Source organism: Macaca fascicularis, chromosome 10 (assembly GCF_037993035.2).
Source record: "Macaca fascicularis isolate 582-1 chromosome 10, T2T-MFA8v1.1".
Lineage (NCBI taxonomy): Eukaryota > Metazoa > Chordata > Mammalia > Primates > Cercopithecidae > Macaca > Macaca fascicularis.
The window spans coordinates 28,541,819-28,565,096 of NC_088384.1; the positions used below are offsets into that span (position 1 = coordinate 28,541,819).

General features: G+C 54.7%; 1 protein-coding gene across 7 annotated transcripts; it reads right to left on the bottom strand.

The window, feature by feature from the left end:
* Positions 1-19: 19 nt before the first annotated feature.
* Positions 20-22,517, bottom strand: LOC102116394 (glutathione hydrolase 1 proenzyme). Of its 7 annotated transcripts, XM_005595404.5 has the most exons (13): positions 22,415-22,517; positions 12,811-12,966; positions 9,557-9,687; positions 9,349-9,435; positions 7,344-7,536; positions 6,794-6,951; positions 5,010-5,159; positions 4,366-4,502; positions 1,398-1,585; positions 1,038-1,165; positions 824-936; positions 629-742; positions 20-325 (listed from the first exon to the last, which is right to left on the bottom strand). In XM_005595404.5, the coding sequence occupies exons 2-13, from the start codon at positions 12,957-12,959 to the stop codon at positions 179-181; spliced, it is 1,695 nt and encodes a 564-aa protein (XP_005595461.3). In that variant the 5' UTR covers positions 12,960-12,966; positions 22,415-22,517; the 3' UTR covers positions 20-178. The 7 variants fall into 7 exon arrangements, with proteins under 7 accessions (XP_005595461.3, XP_073860362.1, XP_005595460.3 ...); XM_074004261.1 differs by lacking the exon at positions 12,811-12,966; XM_005595403.5 differs by having other exon boundaries at positions 629-936.
* Positions 22,518-23,278: the final 761 nt, after the last annotated feature.

Here is a 23,278-nt window from a genome sequence, read left to right on the forward strand (position 1 = left end):
AGTGAGGCCCAGAGAGTGAGGAGCCAGGCCAGGGAGGCTGCCTGGAGCCTGGCATAATGGCCTCATTTATTGTGCTGCTCTGCCACTCACAAGGGAAGCACGACCCCAAAGTCCCCTTCCCGGTCCTTGTGAGTATCTTGTCCCTGGATTGCTGGTCAGCTTTGTCTGCCCCGAGCACTCAGTAGCCGGCAGGCTCCCCGCCTTTCCTGGAGTCTGAGGCAGCTGCCCAGCCACCAGGTGTGTGGACAATGGCTTGCACCACAGCGATGAAGGTGGATGCGATCTGGGTGTGATGGTGCCGGGTTTCCAGGGCTGCAGTCACTGCCTGGGGGTGGGAGGAGACGGGAAGCCTGAGCAGGGCTCCAGGTGCCACCTGAACCATGCCTGTGTGGTCACAGGCCTCAGCCCAGGTGGTGCCATTTCAGGCCAGGTCATCAGGAAGAGCAGGTTGGGGCCTGTTTGGTCTCATTGGAGCAGGGGCTTGGCCCTCATGGCACAGGCGCTCCAGATGGCCCAGGCACCAGAGAGAGGACACCAACCATTGTCCACTCCATGATGATCCAGGCCTCCAGTCCAGGATGCCCTGGGACCCCACACCGTGACTCAGTTTCTCCAACCCCCAGCGCACCTGGTCAATGTTTCTCTCCACTGTTGTGACGTTGGGTAGAAGCTGGTCGTGCAGCCGGGGCTCCTCCACGGCCCGCTTCACGTCATAGCCGAACCAGAGGTTGTAGATGATTGCCTGGGGCATGGGAGTGTGATCAGCATGGCCTGGGGGCTGTGCAGGGTGGGCAAAGCCAGGGAGAAAAGGGGTGACACATACCAGTGCAGTGGCCGTGGTGATCTGCGTGCCCCCAGAAGCTCCCACCACCATCCGGACCTGGCCGTCCTGGCCCACCATGATCGTTGGACACATGGACGAGAGCGGCTGCTTCCCTGCGGCCGATGGGAGAAGGCGGGGATACCGGTCAGCTGCCTGCCCAGGACACCCCCCCTTCTCCACCTCAGCCCCCCACCCCCGGCCCTCCACCCCATACCTGGCTGGATGAAATTGGCGGGTGAGGGGGGCACCCCAAACTGATTGGTGATGCTGGGAGAGCTGAAGTCATCCATTTCATCATTGAACAGGATCCCGCTGACTGGGGAGCGGACCTTGGAGCCAAAGCTACCGCCCAGCCAGGTCAGACAGCGCCTGACCTCGCCCGACCCAGCCTGGTCCCTATCCACCCACTGAGGCTCAGACTTACTCCCTGAGAGGCCCAGGATAAGCTACCAAGGCCAGGCCTCAGTTTTCCACCAGGAAAAGGGGTGATGGAGCCACCTTACTGGATAAATGGGCAGTCCCTGGGCCACATGCCCCTGGCCCTGTCCCACCCAGGCGGCCCAGCAGCCCCTACTAGAGGTTGATGGTGCTGGTGGCGGACACAGCACTGCCGTCCTCTGCGACGACAGACAGGTGGGAAGTGCCTCCGTCATCTGGCATGTAGAACTCGGGTTTGTAGTAGGAGATCGGGTGAGTGGTATCATCAGAGATCTGGGCCCGGAGCTGGGCAGCGAAGAACTCAGAGGTCATGTTGCAGACCACCTGCCGAGACCAAAGAGTTGGCCTGAGGAGGTGGGGAGGGAGGGTGGGGAGGGGGCACAGGTCTCAGAAGGCCCCCGACTGTGGCTCTGACCACAACCCTCTGGCACCCACAGCCTTCCGTGGCTCCCCAGGGCCCAAGGGCAGGCCCAGGACTTTGCATGACCAGTCTGACTCTCTGTCTCTGTCGCCTTCCAGCAACTCTGAATGTCTGTCTATCTGGCCCTCAGCCTCCAGACCCTTGCCGCATTCAATCACTCATTCACTCACGCAAAAAATATTTCTAGAGTTTGCACTGCATGCCTGGCACTGGAAAATCAACAGGGAACAGACACTTAGGTCCCTGCTCTCATGCCAAGAAAAACAAATGCACACGGGGAAATTGCTGAAGCCACAAGCCAGGTAAGGGGAATCAAGAGGCATGAGGTATGGGCAGAGTGGTCAGGGAGGGCTTCTCAGAGGAGGCAACATGTGAAAAGAGCCTGGAATGCAGCCTAAATGGTCAGTGCAAAGGCCCTGAGGCAGGCGGTATAGGCTGGTAAGCGATAGGCAGAGAGTGAATGGGGTCGGGGGAGAAGAAGATGAAGATGCAGGCTGGGGCCCATCCCACAGGACCTCCTAGGTCCCTTAGTGACTGGCTTTTGCTCTGTGCCACGCAGGCTTTGGGCAGAGGAATGAGCAGGCTGGGGAGTGTTTTCACAGGGTCCCTCTGGCAGTTGTGAGGGGGATAAGGATAAAGCCCAAAGGGGAGGCTGTGGGTATCAACCAGGCAAGAGATGACGGCCTGGGTGGGAGAAAGAGAAGAATTGAGGATGGCGCCAACTAGGGAGGCAAACCCTGCAGAAGGGGCAGGTTTGGCGACGGTCAGGAGCTTGCCTTTGGATGCTTCATCAGACCTGAAGAGCATGGGCGCATGTATAAGCATGGGTGCACCGGCAAGGGCGGGCTGAGGGATGAACATGGAGGTATTGACATTGAGAGGCTGCTGGATGCCACGAGCCTGGCCAAGGTCCCCAAGGCCGTGGCGAGGAGGAGATGAGGAGGTGAAGGAGGAGACAGAGAGGATGGGCCCTGAAGGCTGAAGAAAATGCCTCAGGAGAGTTTCAGCAACACCCCCACAGATTAGCAATCGCAGGGCAAGGTGCTCTGTCTGAATCTGCCCCTAAGGAAACAGAAAGGCAAATCCAGGATGTGGGACATCTTCCAAGACCACTGCCCCGGGCTTTAAAAATCAACAAAACAGGTCGAGCACTGTGGTTCACACCTGTAAGCCCAGCGCTTTGGGAGGCTGAGGTGGGAGGATCGTTTGAGCTCAGGAGTTTGAGACCAGTCTGGGCAACATGGCAAGATCCTGTCTCTAAAAAAAAAAAAAAAAAAATACAAAAATTGGCCAGGTTTGGTGGCATGTGCCTGTGATCCCAGCTGCTTGGAGGGGCTGAAGTAGGAAGATTTCTTGAGCCCTGGAGGTTGAGGCTGCAGTGAGCCGAGATCACACCACTGCACTCCAACCTGGATGACAGAGACTCTGTGTCCAAACAAAAACACAACAGAAACAAAACAGCCAAGGGAGCCTACTGTAGGTAAGGAGAAGGGACAGCAGGTTGTGTCACCCCAGCATCCTGCTGTGGTATGTTCAAGTCTCACTCTTGAGACACACCCTGAGGTGTGACATAAGCAACCTACTGTCAAATCCCTCAGAAAAACACGAATCCCAATAGACGTGGGTGGAGACAGAGAGAGAGGAAATCCAGCAGAAACGTCCACACTGTGGACTCTAGGGAAAGGGAACATTGACACTTGGACGGTTTTGGATTTTTTTAACATTTTCGTAGGTGTGAAAATTTGCAAAATGAAAACTCGAAGACAGTGTGGTGCGCTGTGTGAGATGCTGTTGAGTGGGGCCTGATGGGGAAACTGAGGCTGGATGTGGCGATCTGGTGGTATGGGGATACAGCAGGGGAAGGGACACCCTGAAGGGAGAGAGGACATAGCCCAGCCATGTTTGCTGTAAGGGGAGCAGAGGACAGAAGGAGGCAGCAGATGGAAGTTTCTAGAGCTACAAGAGCTGCCTTTCTTTCGGGAATAATCCGTTATAAAGAAGGAAATGGTCAGAGGCAGAGAGGAGCATTGTAGGAACAGTGCCCTGAGCCAGCGTGTGGATGGAAGAGCTGGCCTTAGCTAAAAGGGGACACGCTGTAGTGGCCCTGTCCCCTCAGAGAGACAAGACACCAGGTCACTGGCTACAGCAGGAGTCAGAGGTGCAGAATGCTCATGGGGAAAGAGAAGACACCACCCGGGCAGCTGAGGCCCCTCCGGGGAGGTCCCTGGTCAGTGTGGAGGGGTCTGCAGGTCTGCCTGGGAATGCCAAGGACCCGAGTAGGTAAGGAGGGATGTGAGGATCCTCAGCGGGAAGGGATATGACAGGGTCTCACAGGGACCCAGCATGGAGCTCTCCCTTTCACCTGTCCTTCTCCTCATGCCCGAGGGCTGCAATGCCCCCATGCGTTCCTCATCTCAGCATTGAGCTCAAGAACCACAGCATGTGCAAAGCACTTGAGGTAGGAGTGTGGCCACTAATTCCCCACACTGTCAGTTCTGTGGGGCAGAGGCCACGACTCGGGGTCACCGACCAGTCCATCTGAGCACACAGTAGGCCCGCAATCAAAGTTTGTGGCAGGAATGGATTCATAAAGCATATGTGAGGCTGCAGCCGCCCTGGGGAGCCCACCTGATGCCTCTACAGCGGGCCCCACGCCTAGAGTGGGCCAGCCTCTGCCCCTTACCTCAGTCACATCCACAAACTTGGGGTCCCCAAGCAGGGTCCTCTTGGCATAGGCAAACCGAAAAGCCTCTACGATGCGGTGGTACGTTAGGCCCTTCTGCTCCGGGGTCTCCACGCTCGCCCGGGAGAAGTTGTACCCTGGTTGATCAGAGCCAGGTGCACGTTGCTGAGCCCCAGAGGATCTGAGGGACTCAGAGGGTGAACACCTTCCTCAGCCACTTTGCCCACCTCAAGGAGCATTTAATAACCAATAGCAGCAGCTGCTTCAGAAGGCTGTGGTGAGAGTGAAGTAAGGTGAAGGCTCCCCAACCTGGATCTCACGTCACGCATCAGCTCTGGTCATGCAATGACCAAGTGGCAGGGCCACCCACTGGACCAGGGATGCCCTCTGGACCAAGCCCTGCAGCCCTGAGCTCCTGTACCTCTCTCCGTCCTGATGACTCCTGTTCCTCCTCCAACCCTTGAGCATTGCCCACTTCAGCCCTGTGGCTCTGCACTGCCTCCTTCAGGACATGGTGAGCTGTGACGCAGGAGCACTCCCTGGGAGCTCAGTGATGCAAAGACGTGGCATGGGGGCCAGCAGAGCTGCAGCAGGGGTGGGGCGTGTCATGGGTCCTACCACAGGGCTGTGGTGCGACCACTCACCTTTAAGGATGTTGAGGATGAGGGCCAGCACGGGCCCGCTGAGCGGCGCGCTGGGCATGTACAGCACCGCATCTCCCAGGCTGATGTTCAGCGGGTGCTCAATCAGCTCAGCGCGGTAGTTGTTCAGGTCCTCGGCTGTCACAATGCCCCCTGCAACGCGACAGCAGCTCAAATGGGCGCTGGGAAGGGGCTGCACCCTTGTGTGGAGGATGGAGCTGCACCAGTGGTGTTGGGGGCAGGCATGGCTGCACCATAGTGGTGGGGAAAAGCCTGAACCTACCAGGGAGGACAGAGTGCACTACTGGAGGGGTGGGACTGTGCCCTGGGAGGGGGCCACAGGCAACCTCGCCCCCTTGGGAACCTTACTCGCTCTTGAACTCCTGTCTCCCTGACACTGCTCACCACCCCACAGCTGGGCTGGGGCCACCTGCCCTCTGCCTGCTTCGCTTACTGGCTTCCTGTCTGCCGTCTGTGGCCAAACAGTGTTTTCTTTTTTCTTTTTTAGAGATAGGATCTTGCTCTGTCACCCAGGCTGGAGTGCAGTGGCTTAATCACAGCCTTGAACTCCTGGGTTCAAGTGATCCTCCAGCAGATCCTCCCCCAGTAGCTGAGGCTAAAGGTGGCACCACCACGCCCAGCAAATTTTAATTTTTTTGTAGGGTCTTGCTATATTTCTTTTCAGTATGCTTTGAATTTTTTGTTTTCTGGTTCCCCAGCCCCACCCCCACTATATTTATGTAGAGTCTCAATATGTTTTTTGTAGTCTCACTATGTTGCCCAGGCTTGTCTTGGACTCCTGGTCTCAACTTCTACCTCAGCCTCCCAAAGTGTTGGGATTACAGGTGTGAGACACCAAGCTTGGCCTCAGAGGGCCTTTTCTATATTTCTTTTTATTTTTTTGAGATGGTGTCTCGTTCTGTCGCCCAGGCTGGACTGCAGTGGCTTGATCTCGGCTCAAGAGAGATTTTTAGTAGAGACAGGATTTCACCATGTTGGCTGGGCTGGTTTTGAACACCTGACCTCAGGTGATCCACCTGCCTCGGCCTCCCAAAGTGCTGGGATTACAGGCGTGAGCCACCGCGCCCAGCTCAGAAGGCCTTTTCGAAATGGAGAATTCCTGCTGGTGTCCCTGCCACTCAGCCTCTTCCCATGATGAATGGATAGAGGGAGGGAGGGAGGTTCTTAATTCTCCAGGAGTCAGCTCCAGACAGACAGGGTATTGGCATGCTAATTTCCAGCCTCAGTGGTAAAGGTCGACATGCTAATCACCCTCCTCCATGAAACAGTGACAAAAATTACCTGAAGAAAGTCACAGCCAAGCTCCAGACCCTTGCCCCACAAAGCCCCTTCCCCACGCCTCTCTCAAGGTGACCCTCATCCACATAACCCTCCTGGTGAATCAAAGCCCCGTCTCCCTGGGCCTTAGCCCAGCTGTTCCTCTGCCAGGAATCCCTTCCTCTCTCTGCCTAACAAAATTATCTGCAGCCCAGCCACCACCTCCTCCAAGAAGTCCTCCTGGATCTTCAGGTTGTATTCTAGTGCTTCCCTACCCCTGGCTCTTGCTTGCACCTGCATTTACCCCACCAGGGACTTGCTCTCCTGGGCTGTATGGTCTTTCTCAGTTTTGACACAAGCAGGAGCTGTGGACCCACATGGCCAGTCACTGACCCTCCTCCACCAGGAACTTGCTGCAGGCTCAGGCAGGACTGGTGGACCTCAAGGCTCTGGGCCACGGCTCAGGGTTTCTACTGCAGGGTTCCTCACCCCTGAGGTTATCCACTCACCGGCTGCCTGGATGTCCTTCACAATCTGGGCCGTGAGGCTGCCGTTGTAGAAGGCCTGAGCACCCTCGATGGCCAGCGTCTCGTAGGTGTCAGCCAGCCGCGGCAGGGTCAGTCTCTCCCCCTCCCGAAGCACCTTTCCATCCCGGCAGAACACCTCACTGGGGCAGAGGGGGCTCACGTGAGGAAGCAGGTGGGATGGACTCAGCTAGACCATCCCCCACACCCACCCACACAGGAGAACGGAACAAAGCTGGGGCAGCACCTGTCACAGGTGGGTGGCTCTGTCACTCAGCGCTCGTCCTCCCATTGTCCCTTCCGGGAGCCTCCTAGTGTCCCTTGCCACTCAGGACACACGGCCAGCCACAGTGGCCACTGGGACCCCACCTCAGAATGTGTCCCCACACGTGGTGGGAAGGGTCTGCATCTCCTCAGCCCATTATCAGTGCGGGGTCCTGAAGGCAGAGGGCCGCTCCACTGCTGCTAGGGGCCTGCAGGGTCCTTGGGCTGTGCCTGCACTGCCTGTGTCAGGGGGCCGCACCCACAGACATACCACAAGACAGGCTGCTGCTCGATGACGGTCCGCTTGTTTTTCAGGGCTGCTGCCAAGCTCTTGCCCACGGGGAAGCCCTGGCGGGCCAGCTGGATGCTGGGCTGGAAGAGGCGAGCCCAGGGCAGCCGCCCATGCCGCTGGTGCGCCAGCTCAAAGCCTCGGATCTCTCCAGGCACCGCCACCGACAGTCCCCCTGGGGAGAGAGAGCCACAGTTAGCGACCGTGAGTAGGGAACATCAGAATCTCTCACAGGCAGCATCCCAGGCACATTCCCTGACTCGTTTTACAGATGGGGCAAAGGTTTATGTAATCCCAACACTTTGGGAGGCTGAGGCAGGCGGATCACGAGGTCAGGAGTTTGAGACCAGCCTGGGCAACATAGTGAAACCCCATCTCTACTAAAAATACAAAAAATTAGCCGGGCATGGTGGTGGGTACCTGTAATCCCAGCTACTTGGGAGGCTGAGACAGGAGAATCGCTTGAACCCAGGAGGCGGCGGTTGCAGTGACAGGAGATTGCGCCACTGCACTCCAGCCTGGGCAACAAGAGCGAGAGGCCGTCTCAAAAAAAAACAAAAACAAAAACAAAAAATCAAAGATTGAGTATGTTGCAGAAGACTCCAAAGGGCACCACCCAGGATCCCCACCTGAGGTATAAGACTTGCTATGGTGAGTGTGCCCTGCCCCTCCAACCTCCAACTTTTTCTTTTTTTTTGAGACAGTGTTTCATGCTTGTTGCCCAGGCTGCAGTGCAGTGGCACAATCTCGGCTCACTGCAACCTCCACCTCCCAGGCTCAAGTGATTCTCCTGCCTTAGCCTCATGAGTACCTGGGACTACAGGCATATGCCACCACACCCGGCTAATTTTTGTATTTTTAGTAGAGACAGTGTTTCACCATATTGGCCAGCCTGGTCTTGAACTCCTGACCTACGTGATCCACCCCCCTCAGCCTCCCAAGGTGCTGGGATTACAGGAGTGAGCCAACGCACCCAGTCTTTTTCTTTTCTTTTTTTTTTTTTTTTTTTTTTGACAGGGTCTCACTTTGTTGCCTAAACTAGAGTGTGGTGGTACAATCATGGCTCACTGCAGCCTCAACCTCCTGTGCTCAAGTGATCCTCCCACCTCAGCCTCCCGAGTAGCTGGGACCATAGACACATACCACCACACCTGGCTAATTTTTTTTTTCCATTTTTTGTAGAGACGGAGTCTTGCTACGTTGCCCAGGCTGGTCTCAAACTCCTGGGCTCATGCAGTCCTCCTGACTTGGCCTCCTTAAGTACTAGGATTATAGGCGTGAGCTGTTGAGACGCTCCCATCCTCCAACTTTTATCCCACAATCTATTGTGCCTCCTTTGAGCAGTGTCCCTGGATAGACAGCGGCTTCCCCTCAGGTACCTGGGGAATTTGGGGGCCTCCTCTCCACTGAAGACCAGACTGGAAAAGAGAGACTCCACCTCACACTCTAGAGCGCCATCCCCACAAATGAACAAATAAGTGAATGGGATGCCTGTTGAAAAGGCAGGGTATAGACAGCCTGGGGTCAATTTTAGCTTCACCACCTCCCAGCTGTGTGACCTCAGCTGATTTGCATGACCTCTCTGAGCCTCAGCATCCCCACCCTGTAAAATGGGAATCCACACAGCATCCCGTATCGCAAAGGAGCAGGGAGGGGTGTGAGGGGCTTGTGGGTGAAAAGCACGGAGCACAGCCTGGGCCCCAGTGAGCCCTGGTCCGTGAGGGCTGCTAGCATAATAATTATTCTCTCCGTGTGCTGCACAGGGTGGCCCCGGAGGCCTCAGCAGAAATAACAGAAGCTCCCGGCCCTTTACCCTGGTGATGATGGTCCTGACCACTCACTGTGGGAGGATGCTATGGGGCCAGGAAGGGATGGGGGTGCTAGAACTGCCCCTGGACCCTGATGGGGCCAGGCTCCTATGGGCAAGACCCTTCCCGGTGGCCCAGCCGGCTCTGCACCCACTCCCCAAGCCTGCAGGACCGCTTACCGTCTTGGGACTGCTCCGAGCTGTTGAACATGCTGGCAAAGGCCAGCCTGGGGGCCACCTCGCGGGCGTTGATGACCTCAGCTTTTCCTAGAAGCAGAAGCAGGTAGGCAGGCAGACCCATGCCGCGTGAGCCCAGGGACCACCCAGCTGTACCTTGGCCCAACCCACACCCCCTGCCCTTCTCCCTCGCCTCTCCCAAGGCACTCACGCGTGGTGCTGTTGTAGATGGTGAAAAATAGGCCTCCCCCGATGCCCATGCTGTGGGCATTCATGAGCCCCACACACAACAGGGCTGCAATGGCTGCATCCACCGCAGAGCCACCGTCCTGCAGTGCGTCCCTACCATGTGGCACATAAAGACGTGAGAACCTGCAGGCTTCCATCCTGGCCCCACATTCACACCCTGCTGCCCACCTGCCTAACGGAGGATGGAAGAGAAGTCCATTCGAGTTTGGTTTTTTTTTTTTTTTTTTGAGATGGAGTCTCACTCTGTTCCCAGGCTGGAGTGCAGTGGCACAATCTTGGTTCACTGCAACCTCCGCCTCCCAGGTTCAAGTGATTCTCCTGCCTCAGCCTCCCGAGTAGCTGGGACTACAGGCACGCGCCACCACACCCAGCTAATTTTTGTATTTTTTAGTAGAGACGGGGCTTCACCTTGTTGGCCAGGATGGTCTCGATCTCTTGACCTCATGATCAGCCTGCCCTGGCCTCTTTTTTTTTTTTTTTTTTTCTTGAGACATAGTTTCTCTTTGTTGCTCAGATTGGAGTGCAGGGGTGTGATCTCAGATCACTGTAGCCTCAATATCCTGAGCTCAGTTGACCCTCCCATCTCAGCCTCCCAGGTAGCTGGGACTATGGGCACATGCCACCACGCCCGGCTAATTTTTTCTGTTTGTTTTGCTTTTTGTAGAGATGGTGTTTTGCCATGTTGCCGAGGCTGGTCGAGAACTCCTGGGCTCAAGTGATCCACGCACCTTAGCCTCTCAAAGTGCTGGCATTACAGATGTGAGTCACTGCATCTGGCCTTTGTTTTATGAGACAGAGTCTCACTTTGTCACCCAGGATGAAGTGCAGTGGCATAGTCCCAGCTCAATGCAGCCTTGACCTCCTGGGCTCAAGCAATCCTCCCACTTCAGCCTCCTGAGTAGCTGGGACTACAGGTAAAAACCACTGTTCTGGCAATTTTTTGTCTTTTTTGTAGAGACAAGGTCTCCCTATGTTGCCCAGGCTGATCTCGAACTCATGATCTAAAGCAATCCTATCACCTCAACCTCTCAAAGTGCTGGGATTACAGTTCCTCTTCTTCTTTCTTTTTTTTTTTTTTTTCCTTTTTTTTTCTGAGACGGAGTTTCACTCAGTCACCCAGGCTGGAGTACAGTGGTGTGATCTTAGCTCACTGCAACCTCTGCCTCCTGGGTTCAAGTGATTCTCCTGCCTCAACCTCCTGAGTAGCTGGGATTACAGGCTCACGCCACCATGCCCAGCTAATTTTTTGTATTTTTAGTAGCGAAGGAGTTTCACCATGTTGGCCAGGCTGGTCTTGAACTCCTGACCTCAGGTGATCCACCCTCCTCAGCCTCCCAAAGTTCTGGGATTACAGGTATGAGCCACCTCGCCCAGCCAGTTTCCTCTTTTTCAAGCAAACAAATGTATACGACTTTTATAAGTGGGGCAAAAAGGGAAATTGCTATATTTTATTAATAACTTTTTTTTTTTCCTGGCTGGGGACGGTGGCTTGCACCTGTAATCTCAGCACTTTGGGAGGCCAAGATGGAGGATCACTTGAGGCCAGGAGTTCAAGACCAGCCTGGGCAATATAGTGAGACCTCATCTCTCCAAAACAGTCTTTTTTAATTAGTCAGGTATGATGCACACCTGTAGTCCTAGTGACTCAGGAGGCTGAGGTGGAAAGATGGCTTAAGCCCAAGAGTTCAAGGCTGCAGTGGGCTATGATCATGCCACTGCACTCCAGCCTGGGCGACAGAACAAGACCCTGTCTCAAAAAATCAAAAACACAACATTTGTTCTGTTTAAGCCTTTAGGAGGGAACTGATCTTTGTATATAACACGAGATAGAAGTCTAAACATTAGAGGCCAGGTGCTGTGGCTCACACCTGTAATCCTAGTACTTTAGGAAGCTGAGGCGGGAAGATCACTTAAACCCGAGAGTTCGAGGCTGCAGTGGGCTGTGATTGCTCCCCTACAATCCAGCCTGGGCAATACAGTAAGACTACACCTTTAAAAAAAGAAATAAGCGGCCGGGCGCGGTGGCTCAAGCCTGTAATCCCAGCACTTTGGGAGGCCGAGACGGGCGGATCACGAGGTCAGGAGTTCGAGACCATCCTGGCTAACACGGTGAAACCCCGTCTCTACTAAAAAATATAAAAAACTAGCCGGGCGAGGTGGCGGGCGCCTGTAGTCCCGGCTACTCGGGAGGCTGAGGCAGGAAAATGGCGTAAAAACCCGGGAGGCAGAGCTTGCAGTGAGCTGAGATCCGGCCACTGCACTCCAGCCTGGGTGACACAGCGAGACTCCGTCTCAAAAAAAAAAAAAAAAAAAGAAAAAAAGAAATAAGCTGGGTGTGGTAGCTCACACCTGTAATCCCAACACTTTGGGAGGCTGAAGCAGGTGGATTACCTGAGGTCAGGAGTTCGAGACCAGCCTGGCCAACGTGGTGAAACTCCGTCTCTACTAAAAACACAAAAATTAGGCCAGGCGCAGTGGCTCGTGCCTGTCATCCCAGCACTTTGGGAGGTAGAGGGGGGCGAATCATGAGGTCAGAGGTTCAAGACCAGACTGGCCAACATAGTGAAACCCTGTCTCTACTAAAAATACAAAAATTAGCCAGGCATGGTGGCACATGCCTGTAGTCCCAGCTACTTGGGAGGCTGAGGCAGGAGAATCAGTTGAACCTGGAAGGTGGGGGTTGCAGTGAGCTGAGATTTCACCACTGCACTCCATACTGGGTGACAGAGCAAGATTCCACCTCAGGGGAAAAACAAACAAACAAACACAAAAACACAAAAATTAGCTGGGCGTGGTGGCGCACGCCTGTAATCCCAGCTACTTGGGAGACTTAGGCATGAGAATTGCTTGAACTCGGTTGGCAGAGGTTGCAGTTAACTGAGATTGCACCACTGCACTCCAGCCTGGTGACAGACCGAGATTCCGTCTCAATAAATAAATAAATAAATAGAAATAAGTAAAAATAACAACCAAACAACAAAACAGAGGAGTTTATCCAAAGGGACAGAGACTCTTAGAACTGAGAAAAGGGGCCCTGTTGGGTTCTAGGAGACCCACACCCTGCTCTTGGGGTCACCGTCCCCTTCCCAGAGGCTACTGAGAGAGTCCAAGCAAAGCTTACATGTGGGGAAACTGAGTCTTACAGGGGCAGAGGTATTGTCCAGGTCCACTTGCCCGGTTTCCAGGGCCCATGACCCCATGCCCTGCCCTGCTCACCTCCCAATCTCGGAGCAGTGCTTGGCATCCGCAGCCACGGCAGCCCTGGCGTACACATGGTTGTCAGGTTCCTTGGAGGCCAAGGGCAGCAAGAGACAGAGGCCAACAATGTCCACGGCCAGCAGGCCCAGCACCACTAATTTCTTCATGGCTCTGCTGCATCCACGGGGTAAGGAGCAGGGTCAGGCCCAGCCTCAGACACACCCACAACTGAGCCTAATCTAGGCTGAGCTGAGCAGCTTCCCAGGAAGCAGCAGAGAGAGGAGTATGAGGAAGAGGTGGACACGGCAGCCACTCTGGTTTCCCTGTTAATCCTCCAATCCAGCTTGATGGCTTTGTCACCACAACCCCAGAGCCACAAGGGTGAAACCAGAGCACAGCCCCAACCCCATTCACAGGCAGGAAACTGAAGCTTAGACAAAAGGCATTTACTGAGGTCAGCTGGCCCCAGGAGGTCTCAGACCTGAGGGTGAGCCCAGCCCCCAGCATGGAGTCACTACCCCTGGGTATGAGAACGTACAGATCTCTGGGGCTTCCCCAGGCCTGTCTACACCCCTGGACCGGATGCTTACCACCCAGACCTGGAGTTGGAATCTGTCTCCCACACTGTCTACCCTTGTGGTGCAGCGTTGAGAATTAGAAAAAACACCCCTTCAGTAAGATTTAATAACCCCTACCTGCTGGAAACCTGTTGAAAGAACTATATGTATCCCTATAGAGAGCTGAGAGGTGGCAGGCGCCCCCTGGAGTTGGGCAATGACCCCTTGCACAACCGGCCCTGTCCCACCCCAATCCACAGCCACACACAGAGCCTAGGAGTGGGATAAGCATGGCCCAAGGACACAGGGTCCCCCAACCCCATCACAGCTCTGGCTCTACTCTAGAGCTGATCCCCCCACCCCCACTCAGGGCTGCCAAATCCTCCCGGGCCTCAGTTTCTCCATGCTGCACTCTTCCCTCTTAATTCCAAGAAGCCACAGCTGTCTCAAGGGCTTCTTTGCCTAAGTCAGGTGACTCCCCCCAGCCCTCCTTCACCCACCCGCATACCTCACTCAAACCCACTCATCAGTCAAGAAACAGAGGCCCGCCCAGCCCAGACCCAGTCGGATAAAGAACCCAGGGCTCTGCCCACCTGTGGGATCCTTCTGCAGGGTGCGCCCACACCAGTCTCACCCCCTCGCTGAGCTGAATGAGGCCGGGTTTCAGCAGGAGACAGATTAGAACAAAGGTTCCCTGGGAGATGAGGCCACAGAGCTGGGGTGCAGCCAGATGCCCAAGCCGGGAGGGGTTGGAGATGTAAACATCTGAGACCCCACAAGGTCTGAGGAGCCTAGATCACCTCTACGACTCCAGGGCAGGGATACCTCTCCTAACAGGCCCTCTCCCCAACTTGCAGGGCTACAGGCAGGGCTCTAGGAGCTGTTACTCCAAGGACCCCCCTCACCTGGGCTGAAGGGAGTCACATGATCCAGGAAGGTCCTTCCTCAACCCCCAATTTCAGCGTTCTGAGCAGATAGGCTGATGGAGGACCCCAGATAGTAGAAGCAGGGGGATGAGGCCTGTCCATCCATCACGCCCTCACCTGCTCTGCCCCATTCAATGAGATGGGGTGGGTGCCCCCACAGGGCTGGCAGGCCCAAGCCTCTCAGCCCTCAGATCGAGGCCCACACATGGTCTGCAATCTGCCAGAATTGTCACTCTTAGAAAGGCTCTCACTTAAATTCCTTCTTTCATTCCATCATTCATTCTCCCATCAAATCCTGGCCCCTCCAGATTCTTCTCTCAAGGAGCCCTGACCTGGCTGGGCATGAGACAGTATGGTCACCCCAGAGCGAAGAGCCCTAGGGGAGGGGCAGACACTAGAATAGGGGCCTTGGGAATGTAGCCCAAGCTGGGACTGGATTTGGGGAGGACTTGCCAGGTGGAAGGAACCACCTGACCCTGAAGGCTGGGAACTGGAACCTTTCCCAGGAAGTGAGGGCTACAGGGGACCTCTTGACCACCTTAGGCCCTTCCTGATCCCCGAGGTGTCAAGGCTGGAAAAGGAGGTGGCCGAGCTAAGACCTTCAAAGCCAAGTCAATCTGGACTTTGAGATCCCTGGGAGACTGGTCAATGTGTCACGGGCCCAGTAACCTATTAAGCCTGGCTCACTCATTAAGACCGTGGTGGGTGCCCATTAGCGCCTTCGCCGGCTTCAGGAGCCGAGCAGAGGGCAGGGGTCATGGGAAGAAGGGAGCGCTGATTGGGGTGCTAGGTGGAGGCTGGCTGAGCTGGCTCTCTTGTGTCCTTGTTCCTTGAGGAGTGTTCCAGGGCCAAACCGGCCTCCAGCCAGGGACAGCTGCCAACACAGCCCAGGGGGTGGCGCCCCACCATTCTAGTGACTTTTACCTCCTTATCACCCCTGTGTGCTGGCACCAGCAGCCCACGGTGCCTCAGGGGCTTTGGCCAAAGGGCCAGGTCAGTGCCCGGCTCAGCGTCCAGCCACACGGCTCCTCTGAGAAATGGGCCCACTGTGGCCTCCAAAGCCCTGTCTGTTTAAATGGGCTGGGATCTGCCCCACCTCTGTATCTGGGAAAACAAGCTCCTGGTGGGGCAAGAAGGGAGCTCTTGGCATAGGAACCTGTAGCATGAGAGGGGAAGGGACCTGCCCAAAGCCACTTGGCAAGACAGTGACCCATGACACAAGTTGCAAAGCAGTTCCTGCAACTGGCATCTCATTGCAGCCCCACCCCACTGTCAGATCCAGAAAACTGACCACACTGAGTACCAGGAATCACCCAGAAAGCCTCGTGCCCTGAGTGGGCCATGGTGAGGGCCATGTTGTGGGGAATGGTGGGGGCAGTGCATGGGGGCGTGACATCCCAAACGGCAGTCATGAAGCTCACAATGAGTGAGTAATGCAGGATGGGTCCAGATGCCCGCCGTGCCTGGCCCATACTCCAGAACTGCTGGAACAACATCTCAGGGCCCCCTGGGAGCCCGAAACCCAATATTATCCAGGACATTTTACATCCCCTGGTGTACTGCACCAAGGAGACACTTGGTAAACTGGCTAAATGAAACTGACTTCAAATCCAAGCATCATAGCATTTGAGTCAATATTGGGATCACAGAATCTCAAATGTTTGGTCTGTGATCTTCCAGCATCCCAGAAAGGTCGGCTTACATATCTTGCCCAGCAGGGAGCTCACTACCTCCAAAGACAGTGGGACTGTGTTTGGCTGGCAAGTTCTTCCCAACATTAAGCCCCAGTTTGCCTCTTTGTAATACCTGCTGCAGGTTGCAATAGTCCACCTGCTGCAGGTGGGCCTGGCCTCAGATCCTGCCCACTGTCTAAGGCCACAGAGCAGAGAAGCAGGAGCCACCCCAGATCCTGTACCTGGCCACAGCCTCTCTGAGCCACAAAGACCACACTGAAGGGATGGAAGGAAGACTTCAGCTCAATGAAAGGGCTGGTGCCACTCAGTTGTGATGGAGGGAGGTCAGCACAGGCCAACTGTGGGCATGGACAGAGCTCCTGTGCCCCCAGAGCCTGGCCAACACCCCCAGTGCCATCTGCAGCATTTATTATTCCAGCACCCACCTTTCATGTGAGGACACAGGCTGGAGCATGGCCAAGTGCGTGGGCCCTTCAGAACTGTCAGCTTGTGCATGCCTGGGAGCACTCAGCCACAGGGCTGGCCTGGCACTTGGTGAACCAAGTCCAACTATCAAACCCAGAGGCAGGATGGCAGAGGCATGGGCCCTAGAGTCTCTGGGTTCAAACAACCCCAGCCACTGACAGTGTGGGTATCGCAGCAGCCTTTCCCTTCCTGGCCTCAGTTTCCTACCTGAAGAGCAGGGATGACTAGAACAGTTGCTGGGTGGATTCCCTGAGATGGCCACGCGCAGACTGTAGGAGGCACCTGCTACTTTCGAGGCCTCACAGGGTCTTGCCAGGCTCCGACACCGGGCTGTAGGAGCTTCTCTCCTTTCCTGATGAGCAGCTCAGAGCAGGGGCCCAAAGGCCGACCCTCCTATGTGCCCTGTCCTCCCTGCCCAAGGCACCCTCCACAGGTAGTATTTATCACATCACCTGCTAATTATCTGCAGTGTCTCAAAGCTCCAAGGAGAGGTTGGAGGTGGGGGGAGACTGTCCATGCCCCAGTCCCGACACAATTCCATGGTCTGATCTCTCGGAGAGCCAACCTGCTCCTGTCTCAATGACTCCCTGGTGGTACGTGCAAGCCTACCTGTTCACCCACAGCCCCACATGACTTCACTGATGGCAAAATGGCGCAGCACTTTCCACGCATGCCATGCTCTCACCTGGACTTTTGGGGACCTCCCTCTGCCTTGTAGCAGCACCTTCCCGACCTCCCTCACTTCTTGGATGCTGGGCTCAGGAATGCTCTCACTGACGAGTCTGCACCCCTGCTGGCTAATGTTTCAGACGCGCCAGGTGGACGTGCCCAAGCCTGAGCTAAGCAGCTGCCTCCCCAGACCTCCAACCGCCAGGCAGCCAGTGTCTAGCCCAGGGAGGCTGCCCCTGCATCCTCACTGGTCCTGTCCAGTTGCTCCCGCCTCTACACCCCACTCCCAGCCTCACCTGATCCCCAGTCCCCACAGGGCCACTCCTCTCACCCGGAGACTCCCAATCATAGGTTCCAGCCCCCCTGCTGTTTCCCTACTGCAGCCTGGGCACTCAGTAGGCAAATCTGAGCATTCCATTTCCTCACTGGGAAAAAAAGCATGCCAAAGGCCCCCTTTGTCCTACCTTGCTGGCACCCATCCTTTCCTCTTTTTTTTTTTTTTTTTTTTTTTGGAATTGAGCAGCTGGATATGAACCGTCCTTTCCTCTTGCTCCTTCCTGATCTTTGGGACTTTGCACTGGCTCCATTGTCATGGCCTGAGGCACTCTTCAGACACCAATCACAATGCCACCTCCTCCTGAAGCCCTCCGGCACTGCACCTCACTCTGCAGGCCAGCTGCTACTGCTGCCTCCTTCACAGTATCCACAGTGCCCAGCAATCTTCACTGAATGGATGGATGCCAGCTGTCAGGTGGCTGTTTTTACTAAAATGCATCTTCTAGGACTTTACACTGAATCCACCTAGCCACCTGACAGCTGGCATCTCTAATCTTGTAATCCCAGCCCTATGGGAGGACGAGGTGGGTGGATCACTTGAGACCAGGAGTTCAAGACCAGCCTGGGCAACATAGTGAGACTCTGTCTTTAATTTTTTAACTAATTTTTTTTAAAGGTCCAAGATGAAAGGGTTTGGGGAGCTTCATGTGGTGGCTGACAGGAAGGGGAACAAGAACTCATCCATGGCCAGGTGCAGTGGCTCATGTCTATAATCCCAGCACTTTGGGAGTGCGTGGTAGGTGGATGGATTGAGCCCAGGGGTTCCCGACCAGCCTGAGCAATATAGAGATACCCCATCTTTACAAAAATAAAAAAAATTAGCTGGGCATAGTGGCACATGCCTGTGGTCCTAGCTACTTGGGAGGCTGAGAGGGGAGGATCACTTGAGCACGGGAGGCAGAGGTTGCAGTGAGCCGAGTTAGTGCCACTGTACTCCAGCCTGAGCAACAACAAAAAAACCCAACTCATCTACGTGTCCAACTCCACCAGGACAGAAACTTCTGTACTTGGGATTCTTCCAGTCCTCACCCTATGTATCTCTTCATCTGACTGTTTATCTGTAGCCTTTATTTATTTTATCTTTGTGTGTGTGTGTGTGTGAGATGGAATCTCTCTCTGTGGCCCAGGCTGGAGTGCAGAGGCAGGATCTTGGTTCACTGCAACTTCTGCCTCTAGGGTTCGAGAGATTCTCCTGCCTCAGCCTCCTGAGTAACTGGGATTATAGGCTTCTGCCACCACATCGAGCTAATTTTGTATTTTTAGTAGAGACAGTTTTCACCATGTTGGCCAGGCTGGTCTCCAGCTCCTGACCTCCAGTGATCCACCTGCCTCGACCTCCCAAAGTGCTGGGATTACAGACGTGAGCCACCGTGCCCGGCCTATTTGTAGTTTTTAAAGTTTCCTTTGAGCTACTGACTTTAAGTGATGATAAAGTATGTCTGAGGAGAAAATAAAATAAAACATCCTTTGAAATAAACCGACAAACAGGTCTCCCTGAGTTGTGTGAGCTACTCTAGCAAATTAATTGAACCCAAAGAGGGTGCTGTAGGAACCCCAACTAGAAGCCGATTAGTCAGATGTTCCCAAAGCCCAGACTTGTGACTGGTGGGATGAGGGGTGGTCTTGTGGGACCAAGCCCTCAACCTGTGGTTTCTGAGGCCATCTCCAGGTAGACAGCATGAGAATTGAGTTGAATTGGAAGACACCAGCTGGCGTCGGCTGCAGAATTGATTCTTGCTGGGTGTGTGGGGAGAATCCACACATTTGGTCACAGAAGTCTTCTGTGATGATTGTTGTCTTGTGACAACAGAAGGAAAACACAGTAGTGGGGTGTGTGTGTGTGTGTGTGTGTGTGTGTGTGTGTGTGTTGAGATGGAGTCTCGCTCTGTCACCCAGGCTGGAGTGCGGTGGTGCTATCTCGGCTCACTGAAACCTCCGCCTCCTGGGTTCAAGCAATTCTCCTGCCTCAGCCTCCTGAGTGGCTGGGACTACAGGCGCATGCCATCATACTCGGCTAATTTTTGTATTATTATTATTATTATTATTATTTAGTAGAGATGGAGCTTCGCTATGTTGGTCAGGTTGGTCTCCAACTCCTGGCCTCGGGTGATCCACCCACATTGGCTTCCGAAAGAGCTGGGATTACAAGCGTGAGCCACCGTGTCCAGCCAAAAAACACAATTCAAACTGATTTTTCTTCACATGACCTTATTTGGAAATAGAGTCTGTATAGAAATAATTAGTTAAGATCATACGGGATTAGAAAGAAAACTAAATCCAGTAGCTAGACTTCTTACAAAGAGGCTGTGTGAGCTGGGCATGGTGGCACTCACCCGTAATCCCAGCTACTTGAGAGGCTGAGGCAGGAGGACTGCTTGAGCCCAGGAGTTCAAGACCAGCCTGGGCAACATAGTGAGACCCCATTGCAAAAATAAGGAAGGCCATGTGAAGGCCACACAGACACATAGGGTAGATGGTTTCAGAGACTGGAATGATGCAGCTACAGCCAAGGAAGCCCAAGTGTGGGGAAAAGAAAGAGAGATCAGACTGTTACTGTGTCTATGTAGAAAGAAGTAGACATAAGAGACTCCATTTTGTTCTGTACTAAGAAAAATTCTTTTGCCTTGAGATGCTGTTAATCTGTAACCCTACCGCCAACCCTGTGCTTGCAGAGACATGTGCTGTGTTTACTCTAGGTTTAATGGATTTAGGGCTATGCAGGATGTGCTTTGTTAAACAAGTGCCTGAAGGCAGTATGCTTGTTAAAAGTCATCACCATTCTCTAATCTCAGGTACCCAGGGACACAGACACTGCGGAAGGAAAGCCAGGTATTGTCCAAGGTTTCTCCCCATGTGATAGTCTGAAATATGGCCTCGTGGGAAGGGAAAGACCTGACCGTCCCCCAGCCTGACACCCATAAAGGGTCTGTGCTGAGGAGGATTAGTAAAAGAAGAAGGCCTCCTTGCAGTTGAGATAGAGGAAGGCATCTGTCTCCTGCTCGTCCCTGGGCAATGGAATGTCTCAGTGTAAAATCGGATTGTATGTTCTATTTACTGAGATAGGAGAAAACTGCCTTAGGATTGGAGGTGAGCCGTGCTAGCCTGTGCTGGCAGCAATACTGCTCTTTAATGCACCCGGATGTTTATGTAGCAGCACATCAAAGCACAGCACCTTTTTCTTAACCTTGTTTATGACACAGAGACATTTGTTCACATGTTCTCCTGCTGACCCTTTTCCCACTATTACCCTATTGTCCTGCCACATGCCTCTCTCCAAGATGGTAAAGATAATGATCAATAAATACTGAGGGAACTCAGAGACCAGTGCCAGGCGAGTCCTCTGTATGCTGAGCACCAGTGCCCTGGGCCCACTTTTCTTTCTCTATACTTTGTCTCTGTGTCTCTTTCTTTTCTCAAGTCTCTCATTCCACCTGACGAGAACCACCCACAGGTGTGGAGGGACTGGCCCCCTTGATCAAGGATTGCCAGGAGCCACCAGAAGCTGAAGAAGCAAGGAAGGATCTTCCCCTGGAGTCCTCAGAGGGAGCGTGCCTTGTCCTATACTTGGATTTCAGACTTCTAGCCTCCAGAACTATTCTGTTGCTTTAAGCCACAGAAGTGGGTTGTGTAATTTGCTATGGCAGGTCCTTACTCTGTCTGTGGTTACACATCCAACAAGTGGCAGCCCAGGGGATTTGAATCCAGGCCCTGAGCCTATACCTGTGATCTCAACCCACCCTGCCAAGTTCTGCTGCCTACTACAGCCTCATGACAATTCCTGGCCCTGCAGAAGGTTGACAACCCGTAACTGTAGAGCAAGCGCAGGGGACATCCTCTCTCCTTAGAGTATCCATCTGCTTCCTTCCTCCCAGTGAATGCCCCCAAATCATTCTGTGTCCTTCTTTACAGTGGCTGCCAGGAGGCTCAGTGCCACCCAGCTACATGCTGAGGTTACATTAACCCTGAGCTGGCCTTTTTTCCTCCTAGGCTCGAAGAATATCACCAGGTGGGTAGAGAAGGGACCAGAGGCAGTGCAAGGCCAGTTCGAGCCCTGGCTACAGCCCTCTACCAGCCCACTGAGCCAACTGGACCTTGTGTTCCTGTCATTTGAACTGGGCCACTGCATGGGTGGCAGAGGGCTTGAGGCTCCAAAGGTGTGGCTGTCATCAGTTCCTGTCTCCTGGCAGGTCCCACTTGGAGCCTAGTATGTTCCCATTAGAGCCTGAGGTCTAGCTGTGTCCTCCCTACCTGATTCTCCAGCTCCCAACCTCTGACCTCACTGACTCCCTAGGGATGGCAGGGCTACCCAAAAGGATCCAGGGTAAGCCCTTGAGCTCCCACATCATCCCTGGGAGCTGAGAGAACAATATCACAATCCCTCCACCCCCTGGGTCTCAACAAGCACAGCTCTGCTGCTCAGGGTAACCCCAGGGAGAGGGGCCAGCAGCCTTCTGTGTCAAACACATGGGCTGGCGAGGTGGAATCACGCCCCCACGCCTGAGGGGATAGCTCTGCCTCTGGGGGTTCCTGTTCAAGTCAGGTTAGGCCAGAAATTGTCTCCAAGAGCCCATTTACCCTAGGCGCCCTGCAAGCAGGCAGAGAAAAGCCCATCCAAGGATCTAGGCCCAGCCACCACCCTCCCTCTTTTGCTGGAAAAATGTCCTCTAGGAACCTCTCAGCCAGGGACACAGAGGGTGGAGGATGAGAGGCAGGGGCTGGGGCAGTTCTCTGCCTTCCACAGGACTCTAAGCTCTGGGCACTCCCCCACACCACTGCCTAGGTTGCCCCTTTCATGCCTCGATGCTCAGCCCTCCATCCCCTCCTCCCTCCCCCTTCCCCCCGCCCAGTCTTCTCACATTCGAGGGGACAGTGTCCAGGCCTGGCTCAGCCTCTGGGAGGACATGGTCAGGATCTGGGAGCCCTCCCAGCTCTGGCTCCAGCCCTGAGGCTGCAGGGGAAGGGGAGGAGGGCTTACCTGCTGCCTGCTCTGGGCAGGGGGTCTAGGAGGTCCCTGGGGCACTGGGGCTGCTGCTTAAAGCTCTGACCCACTTCAGTCGCCACTTCAGTTCAGCAACAGCACCTTGGCCCTGGGGGAGGGCAGGCAAGGCCGTCGTGCAGGTTTGCCAAGGAGGAAACCTGTGGTGCCAAGGTGGCCCCAGGACAATACTGGCTGTACTGAAGCGGGAGGAGAGGTTGTTATGTCCAGCTGGCAGGTGCCAGGAGAGAAGGGGATGCAGGCACAGGCCCAACAGGGGTTGGAGGTCCGTGGATGGTCAAGAGCTAAGACATCCTGCTGTCCTCTGCCTTGTCTCAGGGACCCAGCCCCACAGGATGACAGAGCCTGGCACCCTACCCTCTCCCTACTGCCATCTCTGGGCAGGCAGTGCTTAACCCAAAGGAAGGAACCTTGAATCTTCATAGGGTAATTAACAGACACACACACACACACACACACACACGGGAGCTTGGCTGTCATCCCTCACTATATGCCCTCGGACGGTGCTCAGTCCTTCCTGCACAACAGGTACCCATCCTCACAGGCTAGACACATGCTCCTTGCTTGAGGAAGTGGGGACTGCAGATCAGTGCCTCAAACATTGTGAGGATCCCAGAGCTGGGATTGGGGCTGCAGGGGCCCAGCAGGCCTCCAACAGAGACCTAGATTTCTGCTGAGGGAACCCTGGGAAGTGGGATACTCCTTGAGCTGGTTGGGTCAGTACCTCACCCTGGTCCTCAGAGGAACCAGGGCCCCCACCTCACCCTGTCTGCCCCCCACCCCCCGCCCCACCCCTTGTCAGGGAGGAAGACCAAAGCCAGTGGCAGATACAGCCCGCCTGCT

Bases quoted from the DNA above. Each gene is read 5' to 3' on its own strand.
- LOC102116394 (XM_005595403.5), bottom strand. From the start codon at position 12,959: ATGAAGAAATTAGTGGTGCTGGGCCTGCTGGCCGTGGACATTGTTGGC. The intron at 5,160-6,793 runs GTGAGTGGATAA...GTCGCGTTGCAG, and splicing joins GAAGGACATCCAGGCAGCCG to GGGGCATTGTGACAGCCGAG. The intron at 1,166-1,397 runs GTAGGGGCTGCT...GCTGGGCGGTAG, and splicing joins ACCAGCACCATCAACCTCTA to CTTTGGCTCCAAGGTCCGCT.